This window comes from Pan paniscus, chromosome 4 (genome assembly GCF_029289425.2).
Source record: "Pan paniscus chromosome 4, NHGRI_mPanPan1-v2.0_pri, whole genome shotgun sequence".
Lineage (NCBI taxonomy): Eukaryota > Metazoa > Chordata > Mammalia > Primates > Hominidae > Pan > Pan paniscus.
The window spans coordinates 17,809,911-17,829,258 of NC_073253.2; the positions used below are offsets into that span (position 1 = coordinate 17,809,911).

Sequence of the window (19,348 nt, forward strand, 5' to 3'; positions counted from 1 at the left end):
TACCCCCATAAAATATAGTTTTATTTCCTCATACACTCAGCTTTTGCTCTGAAAATAGGACTGAGTGTACATAGAATCTGCCTTTGGGTATCACACAAATTTCTAAACTTTACTAAGTATGGGGAAATTCTGTTTCATACCTCCATATTCTGACATGGTTTAGCTTTCCTTTTATTTCACCAACTTTCTTGTAAAGGTATATAACAAGTTAGACCAGTGTGTCTTAGAGACACAAGGAGGGTACAGGTTCTTGGAAGAACTGATGGAGATGGGAGGGCTCTCTCAGGAATTAAAGTGCTGGAGCAACCAAAAGAAGTAAGATCCAAGAGACTTAATATCTCCCAGTCTTTAGATTGCTCTCAGCTCATTCCTTTTCCATGGCACTGAGGAGTCATGGAAGCTGTATTGTGTCAGATGTTGCAGTTCTAGCACTTTCTGAACAGTAGAGGCAAAGAGAACCTGGCCCAAGCAGGTTGGTCTGCTGAGGTGGAGGCAAGCATCTGTAGAGAGCAGTGCTGATGGTGATTCCACACACAAGCTTAGAATATTTTAATGTTCTAATTAGAATATCAGAACATTTTTCTGGCCCCTCATAGAACTCAATAGTCTGAGTGGGGTCTGAGTAAAGCTGAACTGCTGAAGACAGAAACAAGTTCCCATCAAGGTCTCAGAGGTCAGCTCAGGAGCAGGAACACAGCTTTGTTTTCTCAGAGAGGAAAATTGGATTAGCTGAGAATGTTCAGTGTCCTTACGCATTTTTTTTTTTTTAAACTTTCAGTTTTGGGACCCATGTGCAGAATGTGCAGGTTTGTTACAAAGGTATACATGTGCCCTAGTGGTTTGCTGCACCTATCAACCCATCATGGAGGCTTTAAGCCCTGCATGCATTGCATATTTGTCCTGATGCTCTCCCTTCCCTTGCCTCCCATCACTTGACAGGCCACGCTGTGTGATGTTCCCCTCTCTGTGTCGGTGTGTTCTCATTGATCAACTCCCACGTATGAGTGAGAACATAGGGTGTTTGGTTTTCTGTTCCTGTGTTAGTTTGCTGAGAATGATGGTTTTCAGTGTTATCCACGTCACCACAAAAACAGGAGCTCATTCTTTTTTATGGCTGCATAGTATTCCATGCTGTATATATGCCACATGTTCTTTATCCAGTCTATCATTGATGGGCATTTGGGTTGGTTCCAAGTCTTTGCTATTGTAAACTGTGCTGCAGTAAACTTACATGTATATGTGTCTTTATAGTAGAATGATGTATAATCCTTTGGGTATATACCCAGTAATGAAATTGCTGGGTCCAACGGTATTTCTGGTTCTAGATCCTTGAGGAATCGCCACACTGTCTTCCACAATGGTTGAACTAATTTACACTCTCACAGACATTGTAAAAGTGTTTCTATATCTCCACAGCCTTGCCAGCATCTTTTGTTTTCTGACCTTTTAATAATCACATACTAAATCTTCTCAATATATAATATCATATAGCCACAGCTCTCAAGAAAGAAATCTGTAGAAAGTGGTATCTTTTCAGGAGAAATCTTTGACAGCATTCATGGCTGATTGTATTACATGTTAATGACAATGCAATTTTTCCTGGAGCTTCATCACTATTCTTAAAGTACATTACTATTCATACTGTACATTTGGAGACTGCCTAGAAAAATGTGGTCTCTGATTGGTGCTGCTTAAGTGGTGACAAGATACCTACGAAAGAAACAGAGTCTCACTCCGTTGCCCAGGCTGGAATGTAGTGGCGCAATCTCGGCTCACTGCAAGCTCCGCCTCCCAGGTTCATGCTATTCTCCTGCCTCGGCCTCCTGAGTATCTGGGACTAGAAGCGCCTGCCACCACGCCCAGCTAATGTTTGTATTTTTAGCAGAGACCGGGTTTCACCGTGTTAATCGTGATGGTCTCGATCTCCTGACCTTGAGACTGGGTGCCTCGGCCTCCCAAAGTGCTGGGATTACAGGCGTGGGCCACCGCGCCCGGCCCGTACTTGACTATTTTCCAAAATTGACTATTTTGGGATAAGCTTAACATCCTCACTGCCTGCCTTTGCTCCCCACAAGTAATTAGCATATGTCTAAATAAAGTTTAAGCAAGCTAGCTCCACTATTCCCAAGCACATATTATCTGGGTCTAGTCTTTAGAAGTATAAAGTGCAAATCTTACAACTATACAAATAGTTGTACCCAAACTGGAAAGGCTTAAAACATCATTTGATGGATTTGTGTTTCCTATGGAAGAAGGTACAAAGCAGAGTGCTAATATACGTACATAGGGGAGAGGAGGGCAGGGCTTTTATGAAATGAATGCAGTCCAATCTTGGGAAGAGTTTCTTAAGTAGCATGAATGTTAGAGAGACGATTCATGAAATTTCAACTTATTGCCATGTCTAAAAATATCAAGACATAGCCAGCAGTTTTTAAAAAATACATTTTTCTCAATGAAACTATTATTGAGACAGAGGAGGTTTTTCCTTTATTTATTTTTTTCCAATGACTTACTTTTCCTAGTCACATATTCAAGGGAGCATACTGCTGTTTGGTAAAATGCGAGAATTCCACATCCTATTTCGTTTGTTTTTAAAGATGAAAGCCTGAACAACCATGTTTTGTGTTAGCAATATCACCAGATTATTCAAATTTCTTTAGAATCATACTCCAAAAATTAAACTGTGATTTAGTTTCAAAAATTGTCTGTTGTGACCTGTGAATTGACAGCTCATTAGGACATTCTTTAGTTTGGCTGAAACCAAAAAACCTGAAACCATCAAAATTGAAAAAAAAGGAGTTTGCCAAATTCTGCTTCTTACACGTTCACCTACCATGGCATGTTCAAATATTGTACTTGATAAGTATTGGAAACTTAAGGTACTGTTAATTTCAATAGAGTTTCACCAAAGTAGTATTTCTTGTGAGAAAGCCATAATCTCATCAGTAATGCCTTTCTAAAAGATCCAACAGAAAAGATGAACTAGCAACTCATCCTGACAAGAAAGTAAAACTCAGGAAAAATCCTAAGGCAGAGCAGCTTCAGGCTTCAGTGTGAAACTATCATAGTCTGGGCGCAGTGGCTCATGCCTATTGTCCCTTCACTTTGGGAAGCCAAGGTGGGGCAGATCACCTGAAGTCAGCAGTTGAAGACCAACCTGGCCAAAATGGTGAAACCTCGTCTCTACTTTAAAAAAGACAAAAATTTGCCTGGCGTGGTGGCACGTACATTTAGTCCCAGCTACTCTGGAGGCTGAGGCAGGAGAATCCCTTGAGCCCAGGATGCGGAGGCTGCAGTGAGCTGAGATCAGGCCACTGTAACCCAGCCTGTGGGACAGAGCAAGACTCTGTCTCAAAAATAAATCAATAAAATAAAATAAAATAAGATAAAATAAAATTGAAATAATACTTTCATATTCCCCTCACCCAGCCCATTTTATTTTCAGAGTATTTGATAAAACACTTGTTTCCCTGTGAGTTAGAGACTTTTTTCTCAGACATTGAAGTTTTCTAATGTGCAACTTCATAAAATATCTCAGTTTTACTGTAAATAGTTTCTTTATTGTTGTGAAATGTGAACTTTGCGATTCTGTGAAGGAGACTGAATTCTGAAATGCCCCCTGCATTTCCCACCCCTCAGAGACTCGCCCTGTGTCTGCCCCTCCCTTGGGTGTGGGCGGAACCACGAATTGATGAGCCTGCCCAACTTCCTGATTAGATTAGGGATATCCTGAACCAATAGCTGCTAAGGGCTGGGTCTAATTCAATCATCTGAGCTCTTTATAAGGGAGGACTGAACCTCCCTGAGATTACATTCCCCTGTGGGGGATTCCCCAGCACTGGCTGTGCACACCCAGGGAGCCTCACAGCCCAGACCTGGGCAACACTTGTAGGAGCTGAGAGCATCCTCACGGCAGCAGGCAGAACAAACAAGTGGGCCTGGGGCTCACAACCCTAAGGCATTGAATTCTGCCACCAACTCGAATGAGATCGAAGACAGACCCTTCTCACGTAAAGGTAACGACCACACAGCCAGACCCATCCTGGAGGTCCCTCGTGTGACTCTGAGCAGGAGGCAGTCACTTGGCCTAGCAGTACTTCTGACTTGTGAGCTGGTGTTTGTTTTAAATATCCCAAATTGGTGAGAATTGATTCTGCATTGATCTAAAACTAATATACTCTCCTTCCACAAGTTTCTTCACATTGTGGAAGTGAGAACATTCAGTGTGTGTGTTTGTGTGTGGGAAGGGGAGGCAGGGGGCTGTGTCCAGTTATGGTTAAACTGGCTCAGCAGAAACACAGCAGCTAAAAACTCTTTGAAAGGTTCTCATTGCAGATCCATAATCGAACCACCCCAGCCAGAACTTCTGCCTCTACAGTTGCTGTCACGGAGCAGACTTGAATCTCACCCATGGAGACAGGCAGGCAAACAGGTGTGTCTGCTGAGATGTTCGCCATGCCCCAAGGTCTGAAGGGCAGCAACAACGATGGAATCCCTGAGGAACTAGATGGGAACTTGGAAGAACCCAGGGATCAGGAAAGTGAGCTCAGGAGTCAGGATGTCATGGACCTCACAGAAGGTGACAATGAAGCATCAGCCTCAGCTCCTCCTGCAGCCAAAAGACAGAAAACAGATACCAAGGGGAAGAAGGAGAGGAAGCCCACCGTGGATGCAGAGGAGGCTCAGAGGATGACAGCCCTGCTTTCTGCCATGTCTGAGGAGCAGCTGGCCCGCTACGAAGTGTGTCGCCGGTCAGCTTTCCCGAGAGCACGCATTGCGGGTCTGATGCAGTCTATCAGTGGCAGATCGGTGTCTGAGAACACCGCCATTGCTATGGCTGGAATAGCCAAGGTCTTTGTTGGAGAGGTGGTGGAAGAGGCCCTGGACGTGTGCGAGATGTGGGGAGAGACGCCCCCGCTGCAGCCCAAGCATTTAAGGGAGGCCGTTCGCAGGTTAAAGCCCAAGGGCCTCTTCCCCAACAGCAACTACAAAAAAATCATGTTCTAGGCCCAAGGCCAGAGGGAAGGGTCTGTTTGTGCAGGAATAAGTATCGCATTCATCTTCCAATGACAGGACTGCATTTGCTGGAGCTTCCTTATCTCAGTCCACCCTGCATTCACCCACAATCTTAGTGTCTGATACTGTGAAGTTGACCTTACCTAGGTGAAGACAGCAGATTGTTTCACAGTGGCCTTGGCTAAATGTTTGGGACTCCAGGGGCATATTGAGGCATTTTTCTCAGTCTTTCTAGTTGGAAGAATAAAGGTGCCTGGGCCTTGAGCATCCTGTGGACAGGTAGCTGCATTCGGAGAGGGAAGCCCTTTCCAGGAGATTTGTACGGATTCATTCTGAAGCCTGATGTTGCTGTGTCTTACCTTGTATGCTGATGTCTGGGTTTCGGTAAGCGAAGCCTCCAGAAATGTTTCACATTTGTTGTCCCTCTCTGATTTTCAATGCTCATATGTATTTGTTTTAGTCATCACAAAAGCAGTTAAACTGTTTTCCAAACTGCAGAAATAAAAATATAATCACAAAGAATTTTTCTTCTCCATGTTGACTCTTCCATTCCTGCCTACTTTGCTTTACGTCAGCAAGTGACCCTTTAGTTTATCATAATGCAATATAGTATAGGTGCATCGTGTAAGACTAGAGAGAAACCAATTCCAAAACCACCTTTCCTCAAGCCTCCATTTGTAATGATCATATGGGCAGTTCCAAAGACACAGACAGAGCCTATTTATACTGCACGTTCGCTACACATGGTGATTTTACCAGTGCTTCTGGAGACACTGAAATTTAGTTCCAAACATTGCTTTAGAGGAGTCTTGATTTTATTCATTCTACCAATGAGCCACTCAGGAAATCAAACCTGAGTACGGAGACATTGGGGAAGTTGTTAAAGTATTGGACCAAGTAGGTTCATCACGAGTGACAAAGTTATTCAATACTCTACTTGTACATACTCTGCTTTACCTTTATGATGGAAAAGAGTAATTTTTCATTATAGAATAAAGACCTCAGAGTTATTATAGAATCACTGTGAACCTTCCCAGCACAGCTCACCAATATCCACGATGCTGTTTCTGCCTGTTTACCTTTGCCATGTGCCCTCTGATTCACACAGTGTAAGCAAAAAGGATCAAAAAGACCCCATAGTTCAGCTCTAATATTGAATGGAGAATAATATTTACTCTTTCTTCCTGAAGCCAAAGATTCCCCCATAAAATACAGTTTTATTTCCTCATACACTCAGCTTTTGCTCTGAAAATAGGACTTATTGTACATAGAATCTGCCTTTGGGTATCACACAAATTTCTAAACGTTACCAAGTATGGGGAAATTCTGTTTCATACCTCCATATTCTGACATGGTTTAGCTTTCCTTTTATTTCACCAACTTTCTTGTAAAGGCATATAACAAGTTAGACCAGTGTGTCTTAGAGACACAAGGAGGGTACAGGTTCTTGGAAGAACTGATGGAGATGGGAGGGCTCTCTCAGGAATTAAAGTGCTGGAGCAACCAAAAGAAGTAAGATCCAAGAGACTTAATATCTCCCAGTTTTTAGATTGCTCTCAGCTCATTCCTTTTCCATGGCACTGAGGAGTCATGGAAGCTGTTTTGTGTCAGGTGTTGCAGGTCTAGCACTTTCTGAACAGTAGAGGAAAAGAGAACCTGGCCCAAGCAGCCTGAGGTGGAGAGAAGCATCTGTAGAGAGCAGTGCTATGGTGATTCCACACACAAGCCTATAACATTTCTCTGGCCTCTCATGGAACTCAATATTTTGAATGGGGTCTGAGTAAAGCTGAACTGCTGAAGACAGAAACAAGTTCCCATCAAGGTCTCAGAGGTCAGCTCAGGAGCAGGAACACAGTGTTGTTTTCTCAGAAAGGAAAATTGGATTAGCTGAGAAGGTTCAGCGTTCTTACAGATTCTTTTTTTTCTTTTTTACTGTATGTTATGGGATACATGTGCAGAATGTGCAGGTTTGTAACAAAGCTTTACATGTTCCCTAGTGGTTTGCTGCGCCAATCAACCCATCATCTAGGCTTTAAGCTCCACGTGCATTGGGATGTTTCCTAATGCTGTCCTTTCCCTTGCCTCCCACCCCTTGACAGACCACGGTGTGTGATGTTCCCCTTTCTGTGTCCATGTGTTCTCATTGATCAACTCCCACTTATGAGTGAGAACATGTGGTGTTTGGTTTTCTGTTCCTGTGTTAGTTTGCTGAGAATGATGGTTTCCAGTGTCATCCATGTCACCGCAAAGAACACGAACTCATTCTCTTTTATGGCTGCATAGTATTCTGTGGTGTATATATGCCACATGGTCTTTATCCAGTCTATCATTGATGGGCATTTGGGTTGGTTCCAAGCCTTTGCTATTGTAAACTGTGCTGCAATGTATTGTGTGTATGTGTCTTTATAGTAGAATGATTTATAATCCTTTGGGTATATACACAGTAATGAGATGGCTGTGTCCAATGGTATTTCTGGTTCTAGATCCTTGAGGAATCGCCACACTGTCTTCCACAATGGTTGAACTAATTGACACTCTCACAGACATTGTAAAAGTGTTTCTATATCTCCACAGCCTTGCCAACATCTGTTGTTTTCTGACTTTTTAATAATCACATACTAAATGTTCTCAATATATAGTATCATATAGTCACGGCTCTCAGGAAAGAAACCTGTAGGAAGTGGTATCTTTCCAGCAGAAATCTTTGACAGCTTTCATGGCTGATTGTATTACATGTTAATGACAATGAATTTTTTCCTGGAGCTTCATCACTATTCTTAAAGTCTACCTCATAATGTACAGTTGGAGACTGCCTAGAAAAATGTGGTCTCTGATTGGTGCTGGTTAATTGGTGACAAGATACCTTACAAATAAAGTGACTGTAGTTGACTATTTTCCAAAATTCACTATTTTGGGATAAGCTTAACATCCTCACTGCCTGCCTTTGCCCCCACAAAATGCCTAAATAAAGTTTAAGTAAGCTAGCTCCACTATTCCAAGCACATATTATCTAGGGTCTAATCTTTAGAAGTATAAAGTACAAAGCATACAAGTACAACTACACTAAAATTTGTACCCAAACTAGAAAGGCTTAAATGATCAACTGATGGATTTTTGTTTCCTATGGAAGAGGGTACAAAGCAGAGCACTAATATACATATATAGGGGAGAAGAGGCCAGGGCTTTTATGGATGGCACAGAGCTAGGTGTCTTCAAAGAGGTGCAGCAGGTAAGCCTCACTGGGCTCCTGCAGGTCGCCAATGGTAGCGCTTGGAAGCGCAGGACCAGGATGATGGCCTGGGAGATCTTGCACACCAGGCGCTGGAAGGGCAGCTTGAGGAGTAAGAGCTGCGTGGACTTCTGGTACTTTCTGATTTCGCGCATTGTCAGGCCTGCAGCGGTGAGGCTTCTTGATCCCTCCTGTAGGCCGTGCTCTTTTGCTGGCGGCTTTAGTGGCCAGGGTCTTCGTGGCGCCTGCCAGGCGGTGGCTTTGCTGGCTGTTGGCTTGGTGCGTGCAGTGGCCTGGGGCTGTGGTCTCTCTCCTGTCCTTGGGCTGAGCCAGGTTAACTGGAGGCATCGCTGGTTTCAGACTGCAATGGTGGTGGGGCTGTGGACAAAAATCAGAGAGTCTGCGAGTTGAGATCCATGCAGAAGACTCTTCAGACACTTAACCCCTTCCAAGCCAGCCCCAGACTTACCAGCTCGCAAGTGTGTGGGTCAGAGGTCCTGCTGCTCGGTCTCCCGGGGGTCCTGGGCTTCCTTGGTCTACACATCAGCTGTGGGGAATCTCCCTCCCCCGAGGCAGCCTGGCTCTGGCTGGACATCTGTGTAGTCTCAGCCAAGTCCAGCCTTTTATAAGGGGCTCAGATGATTGCATTAGACCCACGCAGCTACCTTCCATTGCTCTCAGTGCTTCGCCAGACCCTCAACCTCATCAGGGTTGTGAAAACCCAATCAAGTCCTGGGTTCTGCATGCAGCCCGGGGAGGGCTGAACCTCTGGACTGTGCCTCATGGGAGAGATGATAGGTGAGAGTTAGCTAGAATCTAGGTGCCAAAGAGATCCCAAAAGTTTACATTTCATGATCATCATGGAAGTTACAATGAAAAAGACATTTCAATACAGTTGCACATTAGATGACTTCTGCGACTGTCGCAAAACACCAAGGGTGCCATCGTGAGGTGTCTCTCAGGTTCTCTGAGGATGAGTTGAAACCCGGAGGGATGGATGGAAAATCAAAAAGGTCACTCCTCTATTAGGGATGCTCCGGGGGACATGTTTTCTCCCCCAAAGTGACATTCGTGGAAATTTGGGGGTAGCCTTTGGGGGAAGCTGAGACCTTTTGATCAAATGGTCATATATGCCTGTCACTGAGGCATCCTGGCTCCTTTTTTTACCTTGACGCCAGGGCTGAGCCTTGTTTCCATTGCTCATTTTGGAAATGGCATGAGGCCCAGTGAAGGCCCTGAGTTCACTGAACTGCTGAACCCAGGTCACAGCTGCTACCTTCATACTTCTGGCTCCATGAGAAAAAGTAAAGCAAACAAAAACAAACAAACAATCAAACAATACACATACAAAAGGCCCCTATTTTGATACACTATTAACAGGCTTCTCTGATACTTGTAGTAGAAATTGAATGCCCTTCTATGCAATGCACAGACCATGCCCAGAACAGGAAATCCCATGATAATCAATACTCACAAAATAAGTTCACATTCCTGTTTTAAAAGGAGAGCTACTTTTGTAGAAAACCTTAGGTTCACAGCAAAATCAGGCAGAAGGAGCAGAGGTTTCCCTTATCCCCTTTCCCCACATATGCATAGCCCCCTTGACTATCAACTTTCTGCTCCAGAGTAGTATGTTGGCTACAGTCATTCAACCTGCATGGACACAGCATTCTGACTCCAAGACCATAGCTCTCCTTAGGGACTCACTTGGGTGTTGTACGTTCTATGGACTCGAGCAAAGGTGTAATTACATGTATCCACCGTTATTGCATTCTGTGGACTAGTTTCACTTCTGTACAAATGCACTGTGTCCCGTCTCTGCACTCCCCCTTGACCCTCGGTCTCTTGCAACCACTCAACTATTGATTTATTTCTTTGTATTTAAAATACACACATCTCATTGTATATATTTCTTATGTACATAATGATGTTATAAAGTATGTACACATTGTCTAATATCTAAATTAGGTAACTGACAGCCATTACCTGACATATGTATTATTTTGGTGAGAACATTTCACATCCAGGCTAATAGCACTTCTCAAGAATATGATCTATTGTTAAACTATAGTCACCATGTTGTAATATAGTCGTTGAGCTTATTCTCCCTATATAACTGAAATGTTGTGTATTTCGACAAACGTCTTCTCAATCCTTCACCCACAGCCACCCAGCCCCTGACAACCAGAATTCTTCTTTTTGACATCTATTAGATTAACTTTGTGAGATTCCACATATCATTGAGATGACGTGGTATTTGTCTTCCTACACCTGGCTTATTTCACGTAGCATGATGTTCTCCAGGTGCACCCATGTGTCACAAATGACAAGATGTCCTTCTTTAAGACTGCATAGTATTCCATTGTGCATGTATATCAGATTTACCCCATCCTGTCATCCAGTTTTGGACATTTAGGTGAATTCCATATCTTAGTTATTGTGAATTAACGTGGGAGTGCAGATATCTCTTCAATACTGATTTCATTTCCTTTTGGTATATACCTGGCAGTGTGGGATTGCTGGATCATATGGTAGCTCTATTCTTTCCATTTTTGGAGGAACGTCCATCCTGCTTCCTATAATGGCTGTCCTAATTTACGTTCCCATGAATAGTGCAAGGGTTCCCTTTCCTCCACATCCTCATCAACAAGTGTTGTCTTTTGACTTTTTGATCATAGACATCCTAATGAGTGTGAGGTGGTATCTTCTTTCAGTTTTAACTTGCATTTCTCTGATGATTAGCGATGTTGAGCATATATATGTATATACATACCAGTTGGCCACTGTATGTCTTCTTTTCACAAAGGTATGTCATTTAGGTCCTTTGCCCGGTTTTTAAATTGTGTTGTTTCTTGCTATTGAGTCGTTTGAGTTCCTAGAGTATTTTGGAGAGTAATTAATCCCTTATATGATGTAGGGTTTGCAAATATTTTCTCTCATTTTGATTTTGTCTCTTCATGATGTTTATTGTCTTGTCGGCTTTGCAGATTTTTTTTTAAGTTGGATGCAATCCGTCTGTCTATTCACCCTTTTGTTGTCTGTGCTTTTGGGTCATATTCCAAAAGTTTTTGGCTTAACCAGAGTCAATGAGGATGTCCCCTGTTTTCTTCTAGTTGGTTGATAGTTTCAAGTTTTTAATTTATTGGGATTTATTCTTGTGTACAGTAAGATATAGGGGTCCAATTTCATTTTTCTTCATGTGGCTGCCAGGTTTCCCTATCGCCATTGACGGAAGAAACTGTGGTTTTGTGGTGGTGGGTTGTTGGCACCCTTTTAAACTATCAGTTGGCTGTATATGGATGGACTGATTTCTAGACTCTCTGCTCTGATCCGGTGGCTTAAGTGTCTGTTTTTATGCCAGTGTTATGCCATTTTGGTTCCTACAGATTGATAGCATACTTTGAAGATAGAAAACCATGAAATCTTTTTGTTTGCTCTTTGTATTTGCCACTGACATCATCACTTAGAGAGATTTCCAAGGAGATATTGATTCTTTGCTTTTTCAGTTTTTTTCTCATTGTGAAGATAGAGTGATGACATTGAATTTCCTTAGGAGTCACCCCAAAAACTGGAACTCCATTTTATTTTTGCTATATATTTATTACCATTTATCTTATATACATGGTATTTGGCAATTACATGTCAGTATAATTACAAATAGGCTTCTATTACACAAAATATTTAATGCTCAAATCCTACAGTGAGAGGACATTATATTTTTAATACAGTAATCTGCAAAATAAACTAAAAATAAAACATCATGCAGTATAACAATATATTGTTATTGTATGCATTTCTGTTTTAGACATGCATGAAACACACATCAATATGTTATTTCAGCCATTAGCATAGGTTACATTGGGACCAGCTCTTTGGAGGCGAATGTGTGGAAATGAATGAAGAGATTAGACAGGGTCTCTGGGGTTTGTGTTTCTCTGTGTAGTTTTTCATGCAGCTCCTACAGTGTTCTACCCTCCTAACATCACGAAAGATCACTCCGTGACATAAAACAATCTTGGTCCAAATGTGAAAAAACCCATTTTAGAGGAAAAACTAATTTTTAATTTCATTTTTATTTTTGCAAGCTGAAAAACAGTTGGTTGATTTCCCAGGAAAATTATGGAAAAGTATTAAATGTTTACAAGGTAACTATTCCAGTGCTCTTAGAAAGCCCGGGACCTTCTGGATTGAGTATTGTCAGGGAAGACTTACTGTTTGTTTTATCTCTTTAAAATCACATTTGAGGAAAAACATCCAAAGTCATAGCAACTTCAGGATTCAGTGTGAATCCACCATAGTCTCTTAAAAGGATGTCTTTTTTCTCTCTGAAAACAGCTCCCCATCCACAGGATGCCCAAGGCCCATGCCCCTTTCTTCTTCCAACTAGGAAGACCCAGAAAAGCACCCACTCATGCATGGACCTCAGAGAACCAAATATAATGACAATGATTGTTAGTTTTTTGAGACAGAGTCTTACTCTGTTGGCCAAGTGGAAGGGCAGTGATGTCAATTTGGCTCCCTTTAACTTCCACCTCCAGAGCTCAATCAGTCCTTCTACCTCAGCCTCCGAGTAGGTGAAACCATAGACACCAGCAACCGTACCCAGCTAATTTTTTTTTTTTTTTTTTTTTTTTTGGAGAGGAGGTTTTGCCAAGATTCCTGGCCTGGACAGGAACTCCTGAGCTCAATCGATCTGCCGCCCTTGGCCACCCAAAATGTTGGTTTTACAGAAATGAGTCATTGTGCCTGGTCTGAGATATAAACATGATTGAAAGGGATTATGAAACCGGCTGCTGCCTTCATCTGGGTGAGACCAATATCTTCCCAGAGGAAGATGATTTTTCTAGTTTATTTTTGTACTGGATGTTGGGGAAGCGGGACCTGGGTTGTCCCGTGTGAAAGGCCTTTTTCCAGTGCCTGGGGTGTAACAGGGGCATTTTCCCACATCTCACACATGGCCAGGGCTTCTCCTACCACCTTCCCGACAAAGTTCTGGGTCATTACAGCCATGTGCATGGCAGTAACCTGGTTCTAGGACACTGACCTGCACCTGACGGAATGCATCCGACTTCTACAGGGTGCCTCTCTCCCTTTCCCACCACAAACACACCCACACTGGTAATTCTGCCAACCCTAATGTGAAGTGACTTGTGGATACAGAGTGTATTCATACGGAGTCTATTCATGTTGTAGAAAGTAGAGATCAATGTATGTTCATAGCAAACTAGGAGGAACAGCCAAGGTTACAGGGAACATTGCAAACATGGAACTGTATATGGAGAAAGCCAAAGTGTGGATCTCCTCTACTGTTTGATCAATCACAGGAGACATTATCGATTTGACGCCAATAAGTTTCTTTGGTTTTTAATAAAATTAAGGAACCAGTTTTTTCACAATAGTTCCTGATTTGAACTAGTGAAACGTGTTCACTCAGACATTTCCACTTGACATGAATGCATTAACTCCTCAATGTAGATTGAAAATTTACAATTAAAAGAAAATAGAAAAACAGTCACTACCTGTGATTTCTGCTTCGGTTTCTGTTCTCAATCGTATGCTTCGCTACTTTTAGACCCCGTGCAGGAAATGATACTGATACTGAACACAACTTCTAACATCATATCTATCATTAACAGAGAGAAGAGGAAAAACAAAACAGAACGCAAAGGAAACCATTTACAATGCAAGATTTCCCAGGAGGGCTCTTCAGCACCCTCTCCACGGAGGCTGTGGGCCAGCTGCACGTCTCTTGGCATAATTGGGACGCTTCTGGCATGGATGACATACAGGTTGGTGTCTTCAAAGAGGCGCACCAGGTAGGTCTCATTGGTCCCCTGAAAGCACCAACGGCCACGCTCTGGAAGCCCAGGTCCCGGCCGATGGTCCGGGGGATCTCGCGCACCAGGCGCTGGAGGGTTAGCTTGTGCTGGAGCGAGCAGCTGAGTGGACTTGTGGTACTTTCTGATTTCACTCAGCGCCATGGGGCCAGGTCTGCAGCTGTGAGACTTCTTGATCCATCCTCTAGAGGGCGCCCTTTTGCCGATAGCTTTTGTGGCCTGGGGCTCCCTGGGGGCCTGCCAGGTGGTGGCTTTGCAGGCGGTCTGTTTGATGGGCCCCATGGGGGCGGGCAGTAGCCTCTCCCCTCTCCTTGGGCTGAGCCTGGCCCACTGCAGGCGGCACTGGAGTCAGAGAGAAAGGGCATTGGGGCTGTGGACAGGATTCAGAGAGTCTGTGAGTTGAAATCCATGTACAAGATGCTCCCACACACTGAGCCCCTTCCAACCCACCCGACTTACCAGCAGGAGAAGATGCAAACCGAAATGGTCACTCCTCTACCAGGGATGCTCTGGGAGCATTTTTCTCTCCCAAAGTGACATTCATGGAAATCTGCGCGTAGCCTTCGGGGGAAGCTGAGGTTTTTGATCTAATGGTCATATGTGCCTGTCACTGAAGCCCTCCCCGGGTCTTTTTTTACCTTGATGGAGGGGGTGAGCCTTCTTTCCACTGCCTGCTTTGGAAATGCCATGAAGCCCCGCGAAGCCAGCCCTGAGTTCACTGAGTTGCTGAACCGAGGACTCAGCAGCTACCTTCATACTACTGGCTTCATGAGTAAAAGCAAAGCAGAGTAAAGAAAAGAAACAAACAAATAAACAACACACCAATCAAAGGCCCCTATTTCAATACACGGTGCACAGGCTTCTCTGACAACTTATAGTATAAATTTAATGCCCATGCCTGCAATGCATATACCACACACAGAACGGGAATTTCCAGGATAATCAATACTCACAAAATAAGTTCACATTTCTCTTTAAAAATAGAGATCATTTTGTAACAAACCTTTAGTTTCATGCCAAAATTGGGCAGAGGGAACATAGGTCCCCAATATCCTCTCACCACACATATGCATAGCCCCCTTCACTATGAACTTTCTGCCCCAGAGTGGTATGTTGTCTACAACCTTTCAACCTACATGGACACATCACTGTGACTGCAACTCCATCGCTCTTCTTAGGATTCACTTGAGTGTTGTATATTCCATGGATTCAAGCAAAGGCATAATTACATGTATGCACCATTATTGTATTCTATGGACTAGTTTCACTTCCATGCAATCATACTCTGTCCAGTCTCTGCACTTCTCCTTCACTCTCAGTCCCTTGCAACCACTCAACTATTGACTTGTGTATTCATATTTAAAGTGTGGACACATCTTTTTGTATATATTTCTTATGTACATAATGCTGTTTTAAAGTATGTACACATTGTCTAATATCTAAATCTAGGTAATTGACATTCATTACCTCACATATATATTACTGTGGTCAGAACACTGCACATCCATGTTAATGGGATTTTTTAAAAATACGATATATTGTTAACTGTAGTCATCATGTTATACAATAATCCTTGAACTTATTCCCCCTATGTAACTGAAATGTTGGGTATTTTGACCAATGTCTTCTCAAATTCCCCACCGCCTGTCACCACAGCACCAAATAACCACTTTTCTTCTCTTTTACATCCATCAGACTACCTTTGTGACATTCTACATAGCATTGAGATTATGTGGTATTTGTGTTCCTACCTATGCCTGACTTATTTCACTTAGCATGATGTTCTCCAGGTGTACCCATGTGTCACAAATGACAAGATTTCCTTCTTCTTTAAGGCTGTATAGTATTCCCTTGTGTATATATGTCAGATTTTCCTCCTCCTGTTATCTGCTTTTGGATATTTAGGTGGATACCCTATCTTAGGTCTTGTAAGTAGTGCTGCAATCAATGTGGGAGTGCAGATATCTCTTCAATAGATGGATTTCATTTCCTTTTGATATACACCTCCCAGTGTGGGCTTGCTGCATCATATGGTAGCTGTATTTGTTTAGTTTGTGGAGGAAGGTCCATACTGTTTTCTGTAATGGCTCTCCTAATTTACATGGCGAGGAAGAATGCAAGGGCTCCCTTTCCTCCACATCCTCATCGACAAGTTTTGTCCTTTGATGTTTTGATCATAGCCATTCTAATGAACATAAGGTGTTATCTTCTTTCAGTTTTTATCTGCATTTCTCTGGAGATTAGTGATGTTGAGTATATATATATATACTAGTAACAGCAGGTATATATGGATATATGCCTGGTGGCCACTTTCATGGCTTCTCTTCAGAAATGTCTATTATTGAGTTCCTTTGCCCAGTTTTTAAATTGTATTGTTTCTTGGTTTCGAGTCCTTAGAGTTCCTAGTATATTTTGGACAGTAAATAGTTAATTCCTTATTGAATGTAGGGTTTGCAAATATTTTCTCTCTTTATGATTCTGTGTCTTCATGGTGTTGATTTTTTTGTTGGCTCTACAGATTTTTTGTTTTTTCATTTGGATGCAATCCATTTATGTATTTTCCCTCTTGCTGTCTCTGCTTTTGGGACATATTCCAAAAATCATTGGGTTAACCATTGTCAATGAGGACATCCCCTGTTTTCTTCTAGTAGGTTATACATTTGTTACCATTTATCTTATATTCAGGGTATTGGATCAATTACATGTCAGTATAATTACAAATAATGTTCAATTACACAAAATATTTAATGGTCAAATCCTACACTGAGAGGGAATTTTATTTCTAATTTTTGTGTTCTTATAGAATAATTTGGAAAATCAAGTAACAATTGAATATTATCTAGTATGAAAATGTATTGTCATCATACGTATTTCTGTTTTAGAGAAGCACAAAACAGAAATAAACATGTTATTTCAGCCATAAACCTAGTTTACATTGGGGCCATTCCTTGGAGGTGAAGGTGTGGAAAGGAGTGCCCAGATGAGACAGGGTATCTGGGGTCTGTCCTTCTCTTAGTTTTCCATGTGGCTCCCAGAGTGTGTTACCATTCTGACATCATCAAACATCACTCCCCGACATGAAACAGTCTTGACAGGAAAGTGAAAAGAGTCATTTTAGAGAAGAATAGTTTTTTAATTTCATTTTTATTTTTACAAGCTGGGAAAGAGGTGCTTGATTCCCCAGGAAAAGTTACAGAAAAGTACTAAATGTTTCCAAGGGCAACTACTCCAGTACTCTTAGAAAGCCCAGCACCTTCAGGATAGAGTATTGTAAGGGAGGAATTTGTTGTGTCTCCTTAAAATCACATATGAGCAAAAATCCTGTTATATCCACTTAAGGATTCGGTATGAAACCACCATAGTCTCTTAAAAGGGTTTCTTTCTTCTCTCTGAAGACAGCTCCCCATCCAAGGGATGCTCAAGGCCCATGTACCTTTGTTCTTCCAGCTAGGAAGCCCTAGAACAATGCCTGCTCATACATGGACCTCAGAGACCCAAACATGATGATAATGATTGTTAGTTTCTTGAGCCAGGATCTCACTGTCAGCCAGGTAGGAGGGCAGTGGTTCCATCTCGGCTCACTATAATCTCCACTTCTGGAGCTCAAGAGATCCTGCTACCTCAGCCTCTGGAGTAGCTGAAACAGCAGGCACCAACCACCACATTTAGCTTTTTTTTTTTTTCCATTTTAATTGTGGAGGGGAAGTTTTGTCATGTTGCCCAGGCTGGTCTGGAACTCCTGAGTTCAAGTGATCCACCAACCCCGGTCTCCCAAAATGCTCTCTGATCATAGAAATAAGCCATTGTGCCCCATCTGAGATACAAATATGATTGGATGACATTATTAATCAGGCTGCTGCCTTCATCTGGGTGAGACTAATGTAAGATGTAAGAAAGATGTTAAGTCATGGATAAGTCCGGGATGGGCTGAGATACTGAAGCTCCAGCCTACAGAGGGCTCTGTCATAGAAAGACTGGAACCAGTACTTTTTCCTCTAAGATCAGGCCTTTCTTTCTAGACTGGGGCCCAGAGGAAGATGACTTTGTTTTGTAGTAGGTGTTTGAGAAATGGTCACTTGTCTATCCCCTGAGAAAGGTCTCCCTCCAATGCTTGGGCTGCAGTGGGGCATGCCTCCCCACATCTCAAACACAAGCAGGGCCTCTCCTACCATTTCCCTAACCAAGACCTGTATCATTCCAGCCATGGCCAGGGCTATGACCTCGTTGTAGGATGCTGAGCTTCTGGGGATGGACTGCATCGGACTTCTAACAGGTGCCTCTCTCCCTTTCCCACCCACAAACAGACCCACACTGGTTCTTGCCTCCCATAATGTGAAATGACTTGTGTATAGAGACTCTATTCACATTTTAGAAAGTAGGGTGTAATGTATGTTCATAGCAAACAAACACACAGGAAAAGACAAAGTGTGGATCGCATCTGCTGTTTGATCAAATGCAGGAGACATTATCTATTTGCCACCAATAAGAAATTTATTTGGTTTTCAATAATACTAATGAACAAATTTTTTCACAATTGTTCTTGATTTGAACTGTTGAAAGGCGTTCAGTGAGAAATTCCCAGTTGACATGAATGTATTAGACCCTCAATGTAGATGGAAAGTTTACAAACAAAAGAAAACAGAAACACTCATACCCTTTATATCTGCCTGTGTTGTTACTCCTAATCATGTTCAGGGCTGCTTTTGGACCCCATGAGGGACATAAAACCAAAAATGAAGAGAACTGCTAATATCAGAACTATGAAGAACACAGAGACGTTGAAAAACACAACCAAATGGAAACGAAGCCGTCTAGAGTGCAGCGTTTCCCAGGAGCGTGGGCTCCTCAGCACCCTCTCTGCAGAGTTGGCAGGCCAGCTGCATGTCTCTGGGCATAATTGTGACACACCTGGCATGGATAACACATAGGTTGATGTCTTTAAAGAGGGGGACCAGGTAGGCCTCGCTGTTTCCCTGAAATCGCCAGTGGCCGCACATTGGAAGTGCAGGTCTGGGTTGATGGCCTGGGCAATCTCGTGCACCAGGCGCTGGAAGGTCAGCTTGTGCAGAAGCAGCTGCGTGGACTTCTGGTACCTCCTGGTTTTGTGCAGCGCCAGGGTGCCAAGCCTGTGGCGGTGAGGCTTCTTGATCCCTCGTGTAGCCCGGACCCTCTTGCCGGCAGCTTTGGTGGCCAGTGGCTTCCTGGGGGCCTGCCAGGCGGAGACACACCCTACATCTGACCGTCCCTTGAGTGTGGGTGGAATCAT

The 19,348-nt window shown here is 42.9% G+C and overlaps 2 protein-coding genes across 3 annotated transcripts; one reads left to right on the forward strand and one right to left on the reverse strand.

The window, feature by feature from the left end:
- The first annotated feature begins 3,836 nt into the window (after nucleotides 1-3,836).
- On the forward strand, nucleotides 3,837-5,529 carry LOC129397734 (TATA-box-binding protein-associated factor 11-like protein 12). Of its 2 annotated transcripts, XM_063604376.1 has the most exons (2): nucleotides 3,837-4,016; nucleotides 4,323-5,514. In XM_063604376.1, exon 2 carries the CDS (start codon nucleotides 4,411-4,413, stop codon nucleotides 5,005-5,007), a length of 597 nt encoding a protein of 198 aa, XP_063460446.1. In that variant the 5' UTR covers nucleotides 3,837-4,016; nucleotides 4,323-4,410; the 3' UTR covers nucleotides 5,008-5,514. The 2 variants fall into 2 exon arrangements, with proteins under 2 accessions (XP_063460446.1, XP_054968153.1); XM_055112178.3 differs by lacking the exon at nucleotides 3,837-4,016 and having other exon boundaries at nucleotides 4,329-5,529.
- A 13,234-nt stretch (nucleotides 5,530-18,763) lies between these two features.
- LOC134730470 (histone H3.Y-like) lies at nucleotides 18,764-19,348 on the reverse strand. Its single transcript, XM_063604733.1, has one exon. It carries the CDS (start codon nucleotides 19,346-19,348, stop codon nucleotides 18,764-18,766), a length of 585 nt encoding a protein of 194 aa, XP_063460803.1.

What these genes read in the sequence shown, in the direction of transcription:
- LOC129397734 (XM_063604376.1), top strand. Translation starts at nt 4,411, where the DNA reads ATGGAGACAGGCAGGCAAACAGGTGTGTCTGCTGAGATGTTCGCCATG.
- LOC134730470 (XM_063604733.1), bottom strand. Translation starts at nt 19,348, where the DNA reads ATGATTCCACCCACACTCAAGGGACGGTCAGATGTAGGGTGTGTCTCC.